This window comes from Myxine glutinosa, chromosome 5 (genome assembly GCF_964187855.1).
Source record: "Myxine glutinosa chromosome 5, kmMyxGlut1.1, whole genome shotgun sequence".
In the NCBI taxonomy this organism is placed as follows: Eukaryota; Metazoa; Chordata; class Myxini; order Myxiniformes; family Myxinidae; genus Myxine; species Myxine glutinosa.
This window is the reverse complement of record NC_136265.1, coordinates 170274023-170290952: the sequence shown is the minus strand read 5'-3', so window position 1 is coordinate 170290952 and position 16930 is coordinate 170274023. Positions and strand designations below refer to the sequence as shown.

Here is a 16930-nt window from a genome sequence, read left to right as displayed (position 1 = left end):
ACTGGCTGACTTACATCGTAGTACTGAAGGACCGGGGCCGAAATACATGCTTGCTTCAGCTTCTTGAAGGACAGCTCCTGAGCTGACTGCCAGGAGAACTCCACGTCCGCCTTGCAGAGATCACGGAGAGGCTTGCTTGTGTCACTTAGGTTGGGAATAAACTTCCCTAAATACTGAACGAATCCAAGGAAACGCTTGACGCCTTGTTTGTCTGTTGGACGTGGCATTTTCTCAACTGCCTTCGTTTGAATGGATCTGGTAGCACTCCTTCTGCAGTAAGCAGGTGGCCTACATAAGGGACTGAGGTTTGCCGGATGAGGCATTTTCGGAAGTTTAGTTGCAGGTTATAACTTGTAGCTCGTTGCATAACTCGCTTCAGTACACAGTCGTGGTGGGTGATGTCACGACCAGCAACTAAAATGTCATCCATTACCGCTGTTGCCCATTCTATCCCTTCTAGCATCTGGTCCATGATTCGCTGGAATATCTCCGGCGAGCACCTCAATCCATAAGGGAGACGCAGCCAGCGGTATCTCCCTACAGGTGTATTGAACGTGGTCAAGAATGAAGAAGGCTCGTCAAGGCGAATTTGCATGAACCCACTGCGGGCGTCAAGCACAGAAAATACTTTGGCTCCAGGGATTTGAGCTAAAACTTCCTGAACAGTTCTCATTGGGTAGTGCTCACGTTTTGTGCACTTGTTTAAGTCTTTGGGGTCTATACAGATGCGGACTTTGCCGTTGCGAAGAGCTACTACCATGGAACTCACCCACTCAGTCGGTCGTTCTACCTTCGCGATGTGACCTTCGGTGACCATCTCTTGTAGCTTGTCAACTATTTGCTCTCTCAATGCTGCAGGCTGTCTGAGGAGCGTGAACTACTCCCTGTGACCCTTCTACAAGCTTGATCCGATAAGTCCCGGGAAGAGTTCCAGTTGTCTTGGCAACTTCTGGAAACTCAGAGATTACTGCTTCCTGAGACACATTGACTAGAGGCTGAACAAGAGACAACTTATCGAGCTTGACAATGAGGCCTAGGGCTTCCGAGGTAGCGCCTGACATTACATTCTCCTGATCGAGGTCAATGACCTCAAAACTGGCTCTAACGGTCTTGTTTTTGTGAGAGAGAGGGAGTGTCACGGTACCGACAGGATGGATAGTATGGTTCGAGTATGTTTTAAGAACTTTATGCGACGATTGTAGATCGCCTGCGAGGTGCTGGACTAACTGGTAGTCATTGAGTGTTAGTGTGTTGCACCTTGCACCCGTGTCAATCCGGAACCGAGTCGGCTGACCCAGCAACGTGACGGTCTGTGCCCACTTGTCATGAGTAGCCGTATTGATGCTTGGTTGTAGAGCGGAGATCCTTAAAATTTCAGATTCCTTGACGAGTTCTTGAGGAAGATCTACATGATCTAGACTGGTCTCCTCATCAAGGGACTTTAGGTCGCGCAGTCTCTTCCGACACGCCGCAAACCAGTGACCAGGCTTCTTGCAGTAGGAGCAGCTAGAATTAATTGCTGGACACTTGGCTTGCCTGTGCACTGACTGGCCACATTTGCTGCAGGGACCGTCATTCCGAAACCGATTCTCAGCTTTGAACAGCTCGGTGGCTTGTGTATGCCTATCAGGCTTGCTCTTACAACGTTGAGCCTGGTGCTGAGTTCGTTCGTTTTCAGATCTGAGGGCTGAGATGAGAGCATCTTCATCTCGGACTATTCTCATATGTTTCTGCGAGAGCTCTAGCTGTTGGCCAATTTCTATAGCTTTAGCTAGTGAGAGCTCCTCACCCCTATCGAGTAATTTCTCTTGGACCCTCTTATCATGGCTGCCATCAATGATGCAATCGACGATTATGTCGTCTGGGTCTTGGTAATTGCAATCCATGAGAATTATCCTCAGATCTTTTATGAAATGATCAAAAGACTCACCACTCCGCTGGCGCCTTTGTTTCAGTCGGTGTCTGGCAACTCTTTTGTTCTTTCTGGGCTGCACATAGTTCTGGAATTTGTTCAGCACTTCCTGCGGGTCGTCTTTCTCTCCTTCCTCCCAAGATAGAGTTTGGTAGATTTGACGACCTTGTTCGCCGATCCACGTTCCGAGCCATCCTGCTTGACGAGGCTTCGTTATGTCTGCGAGCGGCCCTGACAAGACAAAACTGACGTGATTTCTGAACCGGCAAAACTCCTGGTAGAGATCCAGACTCTCCCAGTCGATCGAGGGATGATCAAAGTTCGGAGATGCCATATTTATGGAGACGAATGGCGGCTTATGGCGTGAATATCAACGAACTTCTGACACCATGTAACGAACTCAAGCAGACTCCGTCGTGCCGGAAGCGGAAAGCGCGTTTATTGACGCGGTGATGATTCACTCGTGTCTGACGAATAAGCGCGTCCGATAAACCACAACAACAATGCAAATACAAGTCAGAATAATACGTTACAGTAACATGGCAGCGTGTGCGAAGCGACTGAGAAACAGGTGTAGCGGCCGCTTCCGTTTTGCAGAATTCAATCTTTTTTCAAAATGGGCGCCATGTACCGTTTAGATTTTGATGATTTTGTGTGATATGATTTAACGGATGTTTATATGAATCGTTGAAAAAATTTTTTTAAAGCCTTCAATTTCTGATATTTTGCCTTTTCATTTGGGCCTCCCAATTGAAACCCCGCCCGTAGCGCGGGTACCGTTGCTAGTAATAATAATGTACCATGCCCTATGTGGAGCGTCGGTGCTGCCGAAGCAGTGACGAGGCTGCATTCCTGGTTGGATCGCCAGTTCTCGTCACTCCAACTCAGGAAATTTTTGTTCATGATGCCAGGGAAAGTTCACCTACTCTTCGCGAAGGACACCGTGGGATCTTTGACACTGACCAACTTATGTTGGCAGACAGGATGTGCAGTTTAACGTTCATCCGAGGGACGGCACACACATCAATGAATCATTCTACCTGTGAAACACTGAAATGACGGTTTATAGCAGGGTCAGATTCAAGCTCAGGCGAGACAGCTCAAAGGTGAATGTGCGTATCTCAAGGATATCCTGCCAACCTGTAAGTAATCAGTTTGAGAAGAATTGCTTTCCTACATGTTCATCTTATCTCCCTCCTGACAGAACCTGACAACCACACGTTGCCATCTCATTTCAAACCGCTGAACGGAACAATGCGAAATTTAACAAATATGATCACCTAACTGTGGGGATAAAAGTTGGCAAAAAAAAAAAAACCCGCCATCGGTCACGTGGTTTGGCAGCCATATTGGATTTAAAAAAATCTACTTCTCCGAAACCAATTAGCCAATCGATACGAAACTTGAAATATATGTTTACATACTGATGGGGGGAAAATATTTGCAAACTATGATATCATCAGTCATGTGGTTTGGCCGCCATCTTGAATTTAAAGAGAAAATAGATAAATATTTTCCAGAAAACCGCTTCACGGATCAATACGAAATGTCACACACATGATGAGCTACTGATGTGGGAAAAATAAAAATGTAAACTATGAGATCATCAGTCACATGATATGGCAGCCATCTTTGATTTAAGGAAAACCTTTAAACATCTTTCTCGTGAACTGCTGAACGGATCAATACAAACTTTCATATATATGATCAACTCACAATGAGGATAAATATTTCTGAACTATGACATCAGTCATGTGGTATGGCAGCCATCTTGGATTTAAGGATCATCTGAAATCCTCTTGGAAATTTAAGGATCAAATTAAAATATTTGAAAATCTACATCTTCAGAACCACTGAACGGATAAATCCGAAACTTCATACGTATGATTGACTACACATGAGGATTTTTTGCAAACTCTGATATCATCAGTCATGTGGTATGGCAGCCATTTTGCCTGGAAGCCTTTCATCACTGCTCGCAGTTCAAGTTTAACATTATTATTTACCAGAAGGAAGAAAGAAAGATAGAGAAGTAAAACATTCATAAATTGTATCTTTGGTACCCTCCAAAACAAGTGATACAAAAAGATATACCATATAATAACTGCACAATAAAAAAAAAAAATTAAATTCAAGGGTAAAATAAATAAATAAACCAAGCATTTACATTCCAAGTACGGTTCCAATTACTGGTAATTCTGCAAGCATCACCAAGACTACCTCAAAAATGATAGATCAGGTACTATCCTCTCACTCGCACAATGAAAATGGTACGGTAATCTAGCACACAAACATAACAACATGGAAATAATAGAACATTCCTTCTGATTTTGTTGATGCATATTCTGCTCACTTTCAGGCCCCATCAGCATTGCAGCCATAGGCATCGAGTTTTTCATATAAAAACATCTGATGGAGCCATTCCTTAAACTTCATCTGAAACCTACTTTCAGCGAAGAACACATGAAGTTATGATCCAGAAATTATTCTTCGTTTGTATGCAGCACAAGGCTGTAGTGTAGCATCATTGGCTGAGGGCACGGCTGTGCAGCTGAGGCAATGCCCTCCGCTGGCTAGGGCAGGAATTGGGCCATGGTGCCGCCGATAGCTTGCCTACTCTACGCGAAGGACACCATGGGATCTTTATCGTCCACCAACTAATGCTGGCAGACACCCCATTTAACGTCCATCCGAACACACGTAATGATGAATCATCCTGCCAGTGAGACACCGGGATGACAGTTTATAGCTGGGTCGTGATTCAAACCCAGGCAAAACAGCTTAGAGGTGAGTGTGCTTTGGTCCTATGGCCGAGGCCATCCTACCAACCATTTGCAATAACCTTGTACATAACTAACCATTGAGAGATTGGGCCAAAAACTACATATAGTCACGATATTTTAAAACATTGTGGACGGATTATGACAAAACATGGTGGATGAGTTGGGCAGGTGACAAAAACAAGCCGATTCTATTTTGGTTCAGATCTGGGGGGTGGGCGGGATGGGAGGGGATATCGTGTTGTATATGAACTCTATTTAATATTATTACCCTCGCCAGAGGAGAGGGTATTGCATTTGAGTCCGTTTGTTTGTCTGTTTGTCTGTTTGTCCGCACAGAATAAATATGATTTTCTCTGCAACCGTTGGTCCGATTGACAGGAAATTTCCACCATAGGTGCAACTCCACCTGTATAATTTTTTATGATAATTATGACGTCATAGGTCACGTGGTTCGGGCGCCATCTTGGAAAATCAAAAAACTTTGCACCTCTATCTCCGAAAGCGCTGAATAGAAAAAATTGAGACATGGCTCATTGTAAAGAACTCTCCATGGGGAATAAAATATGTTAATGATGATGTCATAGGTGCCTCCATCATGTCATAATTCGACAAGTACAAAACTTCATCCTATCAAGATGAAATTTCTTGAGCGTCATGTAGGCATAAATTGGTAGAGAGAAAAAAAGAAAAAGATGACGTCATCGGTCACGTGGTTCGGCCGCCATCTTGGAAAAATCAAAAAACTTTGCACCTCTATATCCGAAAGAGCTGAATATAAAAAAATGGAGACATCGCTCCTTGTAAAGAACTCTCCATTGGGAATAAAATGTTAATGATGATGTCAGGTGCCTCCATTATGACGTCATAATTCGACAAGTACAAAACTTCATCCGATCAAGATGAAATTTCTTGAGCATCATCTAGGAATAAATTAGTTTAGAAAAAAAAATAATGATGACGTCATCGGTCACCTGGTTCGGTCGCCATATTTGTTTTAACACAAAAGCCTTAAAAACTACTGAAAATACATCCTGGCGAGGGTTTGCAATCTCTGATTGCTCTTTCTTGTTGATACTGCAAAATAATTGCAAGGTAAACTTTCTTTGTTGGTTACTCTAATCATTGAGGTTGAATTTTGAATTAATCTTCGGCCACCACTCCGCAAAAATGATGGATAATATACAGGGTCATTCATGTCGCAGCAGAGCTGTTTAGCCAGTGTACTGTATTCAAATCCCATACCCAAGATACAAAGCATCGAATTAGCAAAACCATCTGTTGGATAGTAATCAGTTCTGCTCTCAACCTGTTTTGTGCATCATCATCAGCAAAACTGCCCCACCTGGAGAAACTGGACGTACAAACACATTTTCATCGACGTGACACAGAGAAACTATTCCCTGCGTAGTGCGTATTCCATATGGCAACTTGGATGAAAGATCAATGGTTACTGAAACCCCCATTTACACCTCAAACCCACAAGACAAAGCTGAAACGTTGTTTTGCCGGCTTTATGCGACACAGGATTTAGTTTGCCGAGCAATCATTCATTTTCCACGTGCTTGTAATCACATCCCCACTGGTTGTCTGCAATGACACGCCACACGTGTAGGCCTGCACATTTCCCATTCACCACCCAGCCCCATAATGTGTGCGCCACAAGACGTCTTAAGTTTCCTGTAAAGTGATGCCCGGTCAATGATCCATTGATCCAGACACACGTGTGGCCCCAACATTCGTGTTAACAATGATCTAGTTTCTCCTGGCATTGCTTAACTGCAAGCGAGCGGCGGAGCAAAACGACAGGGCCCTCATCCCTTAATCACGGTAATGAATCCTCAACTGTCAAAAACGACCTTTAAATGAGTCATAGCCAAAACGTATTTGCATGCCAAACGTCAAACCAGTATGTAATTGAGATACGCAACCCTTTCGTAAATCATGAAAATTTGTGCATACACGTGAGTGCGCCGTGGGAAAGGCAACCTTGATTGGTACGAATACAAGACAGCAAGTGACGGTACAACCATCACATGCTGCAAACGTAAACACTGCAATGACGAAGTAAAAATCTGGAGGCAGAATTCCCAAACCAGAAGCAGACTTAGTCGTTTTGATTTCTAAATAATTGAATCTCAGGTAAAGCTCGTATGAAGCCCTCATTACGTTTCCCATAAATAGTGAAAGAACAAAACTTCAATTCATGGTTGTGAATACAGTTCAGAGACCCCAAGGTATGTGGGGTAGACGTCACATTCACAAGATCCTCTTCCCCTTTTCGTTTTGTATGGTCCAAACCAAATGCAGTGGGCGAAGGTTTGAAAATAATGAGCCTTCAGAAAACATTGGATTTTTTTGGAATTAAAAAATAATTCTCCCTCTTCGGGGTCTTCTGTGAACGACAGGGCTAAGAAAATGTGGAGACCGTCAACATAAATAGAACCACCTTGGGAGGCCATTTTTCCCCGCAGAGCAGGGGTTGGCCTTTTTCGGGCACCTTGGTCCCCTTTTTTGAAGCAATGTTTTATGGCCGGATGCCCTTCCTGCCGCCAACCATGTTAGTCGCCTCTCGCGACACACAGGGAATTACCAGTGAACCGATACTCAATTTACCGACCTCGGAAGATGACAGGCTGAGTCAACCCCCCTGGTGTTAATTCAGCGATCACCGGGATTCGAACCCAGGATCCTAGGATCCCAAGCTGGCACCCTCACTGCTAAGCCAACACTAGGCTACCGTCAACATAAATGAAACCGTAAATTCAGATCTAGTGCCCAGCAACTTGATTACTCTCTGTTCAGCTTGGAAGAACCATAATAGATGCAGTTAATGAGCCGAGATGCCATATGAAACGTATTTTGATGAAGAGAACATGAAAGACAGTCATCAACAAGCGTTACGCCTAGGTCCCCCGTCGTTGAAGTGATGTGAGTTGACAAAGTGGCAGACGCGAGGCGGCCATCTTGGATTTTGACATGGTGACCCAATTTTAAACAGCGTTCTTCCTTATGCCTAGATACACCCACACACCAGATTAGAAGTTGGTACTTCGCTTATTTTTCACGATATTCCGCTCACAAGGTTCAGACATACATGGTGTCAGACATACATGGCGGTGGCCATCTTGGATTTTAACGTGGGTTGCACCCACACACCAAATTAGAATTCGGTCCTTCGCTTATGCATGCATGCACGCATGGATGCACGCACGCACGTTCGCCCGCACGCACACACGCAGGGACGCACGGACGGAGGGGAAAACCATAGTCCCCCTTTCGCTCCGCAGTGCGACGGGACAATTAGAGGCAGGATGCTCGAGAATGCCTTAATCAAACTACCTTTTTGAAAGACTCCGATTTGTTGACAAACGTGTTTTGTTTGACCTTGTCGGGCAGGATAGTGAGAATATCGGTCATCGTATTTATTTACGGGGCCTAAGGCTCTACGTTTTTATCCACTTGCAGGGCTCATGGAAGGCCTGTTACACAGTTAAGGCACACTCAGACAAGAAAGGCATTGGACAACACCGGACAGCCGGTGTCCTTGGCGGAAGCAACTTCACTTCACAGAGAACTCTGGGTGCCAGAGAATTGTGGTGTCACTTTTCTCCCACAGACAGTGGTACTTTAATGCACAACTTTGCACAATATGTCAAACCATGTGCATTTCTTTACCGACTCCAGCCTGTCCCAAATGATGAAATGAAAACTTAACTTATCCCAACGGCTCTGTACATTGTGAAAAACACGACATGAAAGATGATAACGTTCAAGGTAACAAGTCCGTCTTAGTCTCCGTGATGAGGTCAGCCAATATCGTTCCTGTTTACGCAACGCAGCACGCCATCATGCTGCGATCCGATGTGCAACGCAAAATGCTTTAAGCCGTAAGGGAAGAACAGTCTTCCATCATTTCGTCAAAACGATACGAGAAGAAATAATTTGAGCTGTTCCAAAAATATCTATTTTTCAAAATAATGATCATAGGACATGGGAGAGCGTCTCATAGGTCACAATCATATACACAGGACTCTAGTGTAACAAGCCGAGTACTCAGATGGGAACAACAAACGGGCAAACCGCAAAAAAAAAAAAACTCCTTGCTTAATTGAAGTAATTGAGTAAGAGCCATGGAATGTAAAGAAGCGTTGCCATTTGCATTCCGTACTATTGTAAAAATAAGTCGATGCCAAAGGAAATTACAGTAACTTTTAAAAAGTTTTACCCCTTCTACCGACTTCTACGACTTTTTAGCCTTCTACCGACTCCTCTCCGGCCTTGCTCCCCCAGCTATGTCTGTGCTCTGTCCCCCAAATATTCCTACAGGTCGCACAAGATCTGCCTGCAACCCTCTTATGGTTAAACTGCCAAAATCAAGACTTTCTGCTCACCGTCACTCCTTCATTCCTCTTTTCTCCCGCCTTTGGAACAAACTCCCTCACTCTCTTCAATCCCACTCCTCCCTCCAGGTTTTAAAAACAGCTGTTCACCACCATCTCTTATCTTCCCCCATCCAAAACCTTGATCTCTTCTACCCCCGTTAATGCACCCCAGATTTTTGAAATTCCGACTTCTTTCTTGAAAGTCCTAGCAATGTCCATGTGTTTTATACCTCCCCCCCAAACCCCCTTCCCATGCCTCCTCCCCCCAAGCCCTCTCCCTCCCACAGATCTCCCGATGTCCCTGCTCTCAAATGTTGTACGTGTGTGCTTCCCACTCTCTCCCCATCTCGTCTCCCGCTCCCTTTATGTTATGTTTTATGTGTCAGTTTGTCTTTTTGTGATTAATGTTAGCTCTCACGAGCTTCGATCTTGTATACAAAATAAACAAACAAAAAAAAATCCCAACCTAAAAGGGGAACCCAAATACATCTTTTCTGAAAACCATTGAAAATCAATCATGGTCTAAGTTGAAAGGTCGGTTTTTTTTGGCCAATTAGAAGTGTCGAAAATAGTCGAGTCAATTTTCCATTTTCACCAGTGACGTCACGTAATGATATCACCTTGATATAAATGGCAGTTTACATAGAGAAAAAGTGTATTTCGAGCTCGGATTCAGATACCGATTCCTCTGTCATTAGCAACTCTGAAGGTTCTCAGTATGTTGAGCTGATCGGTGGGATTTTGAAGAAACTATTGAAGACAAAATTAGTGATGGAAATACTTTTGTGAAGATCGCAGTGTTGGTAGTGCAGATGAAAACATCGGTCGAACATCCACTACAGATAGGTCGGTTTGTTCTTCCGTTTAATTGACGGTTTATGAGGGATTTTGTATTAATTGATGAATCAGTTATATTACTCCAGAAAAAATACGGCATGGACACAATGTGGAACGGACTCAACACCTACACCGCCCAGGCACACGGTTGATGTGAGGTTGTGGAGGGATGGGGTGTAGGGTGTAGGGTATTGGTGGGTATTGTGGGTGTGATGGTTGATGGGGGATTGTCGGGGGTGGTGGAGAGGGTTGTGGGATGGTGCAAGATAACTGCCTTATTCATCAGGCTTACACTGCAGCATACTCTCGCGAGATCTCACGCGATCCCACTTGAGTCGCAAGAGCATATATATTACTTCATATAACATGGAACCAAACATACACATTGAACATGAACAGCATTACATTACATCTCCTCTCCTTCAGAAGGAAAATCAAGTTAAAGATTAAGTTTGTCCGGATGTTCGTGTGGGATGTTGGTGGGTATCGTGGGAGTGATGGTTGATAAGGGATTATGAGGGGATGGTGGAGGAGGGTCGTAGAGTGGTCATGGGTATTGCTAGCTCGGGTGATGGTTGATGGGGGATTGTTGGGGGGAGGGGAGGGAACATGACTGTGAAATGTCACACATCAAAATGCAATATTATGAAATGTGTTTTTTTTAAATAGGTGATTGGAAGAAGATGAAGATATTGGAAATCTAAAGAAATGAAACGAGCATAACATTTAGAGCAAGAATAAAGCAAGGCATAAAATTGATGAAATAACAAAGAGGAAAAGATAAAGAGACGCAAACTTGAGTACCATAAATATTGTTATGTTTGTAGGGGGAGGGGGGTTTAGGATTACTTTAGAACAGAAAGAACTGCATGGAGTAGCATGGTCCGTGTGCGAGTACGTAGCAAATTTCAATGTAATAAGTAGAGACACGTCAGCTAGAGGAGTCAGTTTGAATGTGCCTCCCATACGGAGGGTCATGCTTTGTAATAGGCAGAGAGGGATTAAGTGAAGGAAACGTGTGTAAAACCTCCTGTAAACAGCCACCGGGTGCACTGGGTGGCAGACAAGGGCAGAGAAGAGCGAGGCAGATAGCAATGGGACTCTGCAGGCAATGAGAGAGGGGGGAGGGCGGGGCGGAGCTATGATCTTCTCATGAAGGGGTTGGAACCAAACACCTCGAGGGGCGGAGGGTTGTCAAGAGAGCAACGGGGAGGAGCTAAGAGGCATGATGGACCGTGGAGTTCTGAAGAGGAAGGGGCGGAGCGTTGCCCAGGGAGAAGAGGGAGTAGCCTGTAGCTCTCGGGACGGTGCGCTCACAGGAGCGGGAACAGTTCTGAAGAGATCCTAGTGTCTGAGGAGAACGCAAGAGGATTGCGCCGAGTCTGCAGAGATATGACAGAGTTCTAAGAGGAGAGGAGAGCTTTAAGGAAGTAGTCCTGCCTCCTTGCCTTAGCCCTGTGCCTGCTGTTCTCATCGGCCTTTTCGTCATCCTGCTTCATTGCCTGCTCCTAACCCATCCCCCCTCCTTATTCCCACCTCTGCTACCACCAGAGATGTCACCCGGTTTTGTCCCTTTCCCCGTGTGCGATTGTGTCTGGAGTGAGGCGCCTTAAATTCATTTAGATTTATTTTACCTCATTGTTTACCTCATTGTACATAGTTATTTGTTGCTCGTTGAATTTCTCATTTTTCCCTTCCATCCCACCATCAAATTCCCCCATTCGGTCAATCTTCCCTGGTTGTCATTTGTTTCATGAATAAACCCGTTTGTTTTTAAATGGAATAAGGAGCCTCGTGATTCTCCTCAGTCCCGTAAGCGAGCGTAAAGGCTGCCATAATTGACACAGTCTGAGGGAGTTAAAGTCTGTTCGGTCCATCCGTTCAGAGGCGACAGTGATGTTACTCACCCTGAATACGACAATATTTATTCAGAATATGAACTATAGGGAAGCAGTTAGAGAGGTTGGTTGCTCACCTGACCTGTGGAGATTCCAAAATGGCTCCAGGAAGTCTTTGTATCTCAGCAAGGCGATGACGCATAGTAGCAATCAATTCAGTATTCAGTCTCCAGATGAACACACAACTGGACAGGGTAGGAAGTGAAATAGTTAAGACATAAGGATTAAACAAGCAGGAAGAAATAGATTACAAGGTTCACTTTCTTCTTATTGAACCATCACACCCCCACTTTATTGCAAGATCCTATTATCAAGTATCTGATGCAAGGATGAGGGATTAAATCAAACGCTGCGAATCGACCCACTCAGTATGCGACATTGCGCCAATTACTCAATCTGCTTCCGGTAAAAATGACCTCAGTTGCAGTGGCCACTCTATTTACATGCTAAATGGGAGTGTCACGTGATGAGTTCATGTTGAGTACCATATGACAACTCATCACGTGACATTCGCGACCCAACGATTAGCTGAGGTCATTGCCAGCTGAAGCAGATTAGGCAATCGGCGCAATGCTGCATATTGAGCGAGTCCAATCCCAGGATTTGATTTAATGTCTTCATTTTATTGTTACGTGGAAAGGGGGGCGGAGGTGCATAGCTAGATCATGGTACGAACAGCATGGACCATGCGAGTCATGTGACCGTGTAGTTTAGATTACTCTTGTATAACAGGGAAAATGTCAGAATAAGTGGAATTGTAAAATGTGCACTTTGGAGGCAATGGGTGTTAATTTTTAAACAGTACAGAGTAAGCCTCTTGTGTAAAACCGAACTGGTTTCGGGTGAGGACGGGTGAGGATTTGGGCACAAAGGAACAGGGAAAGCGTATTGTGCTTTTGGAGGAATCAGCGGGGACTGTTTCGCAGGCGCACGGCAGGCCATGGTGGCGAGATCGGCTGAAGAGCACGGAGAGGGGCGTAAGACTTTTTATGAGAGCCACCCCACATTGTGGAATGGCACAGAAGATGGCATGCCCACATAAGTGGAGGGCCAATGAGCAAGATGGACCGCTGAAAACGGCGGTGCCAAAGTTTACAAGGACCGTAACCGTGTCCGAGCATGGCAGTTCTCGCCTAGTGCAGTTCGAGTTCAGGTTCTGGTTTTTGTTTTGTAGTTGGAATTGCACCACTGGTAGAACATCTTTCAATATCTATATCCCTCTATATATATATATAAATATCTTTCTCTCTCTCTACGCAGGGCCGTGAGGAGAGTCAGGACATTGCCTTCGCACCTCTTCACGTCCGTGCCCCTAGGTGCACAACAACCACAACCATTGTCACCAGCTTTGTGCCCTAAAGCCCTAGCTTGCCCCATTGTTGTGTGCGCAAGTCCGGTAATCTGCGGCATAGTTGAGTGAAGCTTTATTTGTCTTCCGTATACAAGTTTGCATGTCCCCCATTCCTAACTGTCAGCCACCAGATTTGTGCTATACTTATTGAATGTTCCGTCTACCCTTTTCCCCGTATTTCATTGTAAACTAGAATGGCACTTGGTATTGTGCATACCTCTGCCAGACTGAACAGTTTACATTGTGTATCCCACTGATATGCTGATTCGGGATCCAGACCTGAACCAAAATCTAATTTGATTGTTCTTGTAACCGAGCCAACTCATATTTAGTTTTTGGCCCAATCACTCTCGGGTGAAGAATCACTTAAAACATTTTTGGATCCGCATCCAGATCCGGATCTTCACCAAAATCAAATAATTTTGTCCTCGTCTCACACCCAACCTGTCCACCAAATTTCATCCAAATCCGTCCACAACTTTTTGAGATATCCTGCTCACAGACAAACAGACAGACAAACAGACAGACAAACAGAAAGGCAGGCAGACATGGGGGAATACATAACCTTGGTCCACTTTCGGTTGGGGGAGTAATAAACACCATATTGACTATAATAATAATTTTCCCACCTCTTGTGCCACCAAGTTCGACCTATTTTTGGGTGATCCGTGGGCAATATCAGTATTAATGAACGCAGTATTATAAACGCTGTTTAGGGATCTGCGGATGGTTTTAGACCTTCTGGCTCAGAGCGGTCTGTGTTAACGGACCCTCTGACGCAACAATCTAGCACTGAAAAAAATCACAACTTTAATCAATCTATATAATGTAAAATAATAAAGTTTAATGGATGGAGAAAGTGTGTTCCTCAAGATAAAATAACAAGCTCACTCGATGATATACTCGTAAATTTTTCCCTCTCCTTACCCTCGTTCTTCCCCACATGACTTATTTCTCCAAATCTCCTTCAATACGAGATTGATATGAGAATGATTCTGTGCTCTGTCCCCCAAATATTCCTACAGGTCGCACAAGATCTGCCAGCCCATTATGGTTACACTGCCAAAATCTCGGCTCTCTGCTCACCTTCACTCTTTCATTCCTCTTTTCTCCCGCCTCTGGACCAAACTCCCCCACTCTCTTCAATCCCACTCCCCCTCCAGGTCTTTAAAACAGCTGTTCACCACCATCTCTTATCTTCCCCCATCCAAAACCTTAATCTTTTCTACCCCCGCTAATTCACCCCAGATCCACTTTTGTGAAATACCAACTTCTTTCCTGGAAGTCCTTGCAGTGTCCATGTGTTTTATACTTCTCCCACCTCCCCCAAGCCCTCTCCCTCCCACAGATCTCCTGATGTCCCTGCTCTCAAATGTTGTGTTTGTGTCCTTCCCCCTCTCTCCCCATCTTGACTACCGCTCCCCTTATTATATGTTTTATGTGTCCGTTTGATTTTTTGTGTGATTAATGTTACCTCTTTCACGAGCCTCGATCTTGTATACAAAAAAATAATAATAATAATAATAATAATGTCCTTCACCCCTGCCATGTGGTGTTCCCCTTCTTCCCCCCTCTTTCTACTGTTGTTTTCGTTCCCTTAAATCCCTATCTGTTCTGTATTCTAGCTCCTCCATGAGTCTTGTCATCCCACTCCTCTCCACATTTTCCCAATCAAATCAAGTCGTTTTGATGGATATATTTTATCTGGTGTTGGTGTGGCACAGGCTTGATGGGCCAAATGGCCTCCTCCTGCATATAATTTCCTCGTTATAGTTATAGTCCTCACCCTCCCACATCTCTCTATTTTGCTCCGACAAAGGGTCCGATTCTTCCTTCTTCCCACGACGATTAGCACACATCAAACAAGGTCCTGTTGATTTAATACTTTAATCCATATATTGAAAAATAATTCATTCCATGTCTAATCATAAATATACAACCAATAACATCATATTTAATAAATAAATCAACTACGACACACATAAACAATTTGTGACAGGCAAGAACAGCATACCTGTCAGCAGACACAGAAATGAAGGACTTGCAGTCATTACTGAACTTCATGCCAGTGACAATTTCTGCCAAAAGAAAACAAAACTAGACAGTTCATACAACATGATACCCCACGCAATGTCCAAGTACCATATGTACTTAAATTTGAATAAAATTATAATTGATTATTAAATAATAAATTCCAGGATTTACTGCCGTTTTATCCAGTGTCTATTACACCACTCTATCTAACACGTTACATGAGTTCTTCATGCCTATTGTACTCGTATGTGTCCATTACAACATCCTTTAAAAATAGTAAGTTTCCTGTTTGGAATTGACTTTTAATTTTGTTTGACTGCCAGGCAGCCAGACAAAGGAGAAATATTATCTCACTCCTCTCTGTGCATATGCGGCCGGGACAAATTCAGAGCTAAAATACAGTAAAACGAGAAACTAGTCTTCCTATTCATTTTCTGATTAGTGTTCAAAATACAACACAACACACAACAGTCATTTTAAAGCCATTTTCCCTGCTAGACCTGGGGTTAGCCTTGTGGGCCCCATGACAATCTTCTCCATCTTGCCCTATTTTCTGCATCTCCCCTTGTTAACCCCCTTGCCCGCATTTCTTCTTCCACCACCTTTAGCCAAGTCTTTCTCGGTCTTCCCCGTCCTCTACTTCCTTCTACATTCATTTCCATCACTCTTCTCAACCAGTCACTTTCATCCTTCCTCAACACATGACCAAACAATCTCAACCTGTTCCTCTTCACAGCATCCATCACAGGCTCTATTCCCATCATCTTTCACAATTCATCATTTGTCTTCCTCTCTCTCAACGATACTCCGCACATCCACCGAACCATTCGCATTTCCACGCTTTCCAGCCTTCGTTGAGCTCTACGTTCATGACCCATGTCTCGCTCCCATAAATCATAACACTCTCACACATGCAGCATACACCTTTCCCTTCAGCTTCAAGGACACTCCCCTCCTCGTCAGCACGCAACTCAGTTCCCGAAACTTCTTCCATGCACATCTCACTCGAGCAACCGTTGCCGAGTCCGATCCACCTTCTCCATTCAGCATGTCTCCTAGGTAGCAAAATGTTTTCACACCTTCCAGCTTCACACCATCTCCAAGATCCAACTCAACATTTCCTCCATCTCCAGCTCCCTCTGTGCACACCTTACACTTGAATGTAGCTGCCACACTGGTTAATGACCCTCTCAGACCACTACATTTTGATGAACCCACTCAGCGCACATTGTACATTGAATGGAGTTCACTCAGACACCCGTCCTGCACGCAGCACACGGCCTCTTTCCACCTCACCACATGCCATCACCTTCGTTTTTCCGATATTCACATTCAGACCTTTTGTCTCCAAACATTCCTTCCACTTGTTCATCTTCTCCTTCAGTCCATCCATACTTTCCACAATCAACACCAGATATTTTGCATACAACAACTCCCACAGTAAACCCTCCTTTACATTCTGAGCCAACACCTCCATCACGGCTACAAATAGTAGTGGACTTAGTACCGACCCCTGATGCACGACCAACTTCATCTCAAACTCACCACTGTTCCCGTCCTTCGTCCTTACAGCTGTGCGTGCTCTCTCGTACATTGCCATCACTACTCTGATCAACCATTCCTCCACTCCTAACTTCCTCAATGCCCACGTCACTACTTCGCGTGGAACCCTATCGAATGCTTTCTCCAGATCAACAAACCCAAGAAACAACTTCTTCCTCTTCTCCATGTAC

The 16930-nt window shown here is 44.4% G+C and overlaps 2 protein-coding genes across 2 annotated transcripts in view; one reads left to right on the top strand and one right to left on the bottom strand.

The window, feature by feature from the left end:
• Positions 1–16930, top strand: part of LOC137426749 (CB1 cannabinoid receptor-interacting protein 1) — a 295939-nt gene that overhangs the window by 92504 nt on the left and 186505 nt on the right. The gene's annotated exons all lie outside the window — the stretch shown is intronic.
• LOC144891981 (mitogen-activated protein kinase-binding protein 1-like) overlaps positions 11719–16930 on the bottom strand; it is a 121933-nt gene continuing 116721 nt past the window's right edge. The window contains exons 18-20 of the mRNA XM_078777107.1: positions 15178–15241; positions 11890–11997; positions 11719–11743 (exon numbers count right to left, since the gene is read on the bottom strand). Of these exons, the coding sequence (XP_078633233.1) occupies positions 11719–11743; positions 11890–11997; positions 15178–15241 (197 nt within the window). The remainder of the gene's footprint in view (positions 11744–11889; positions 11998–15177; positions 15242–16930) is intronic.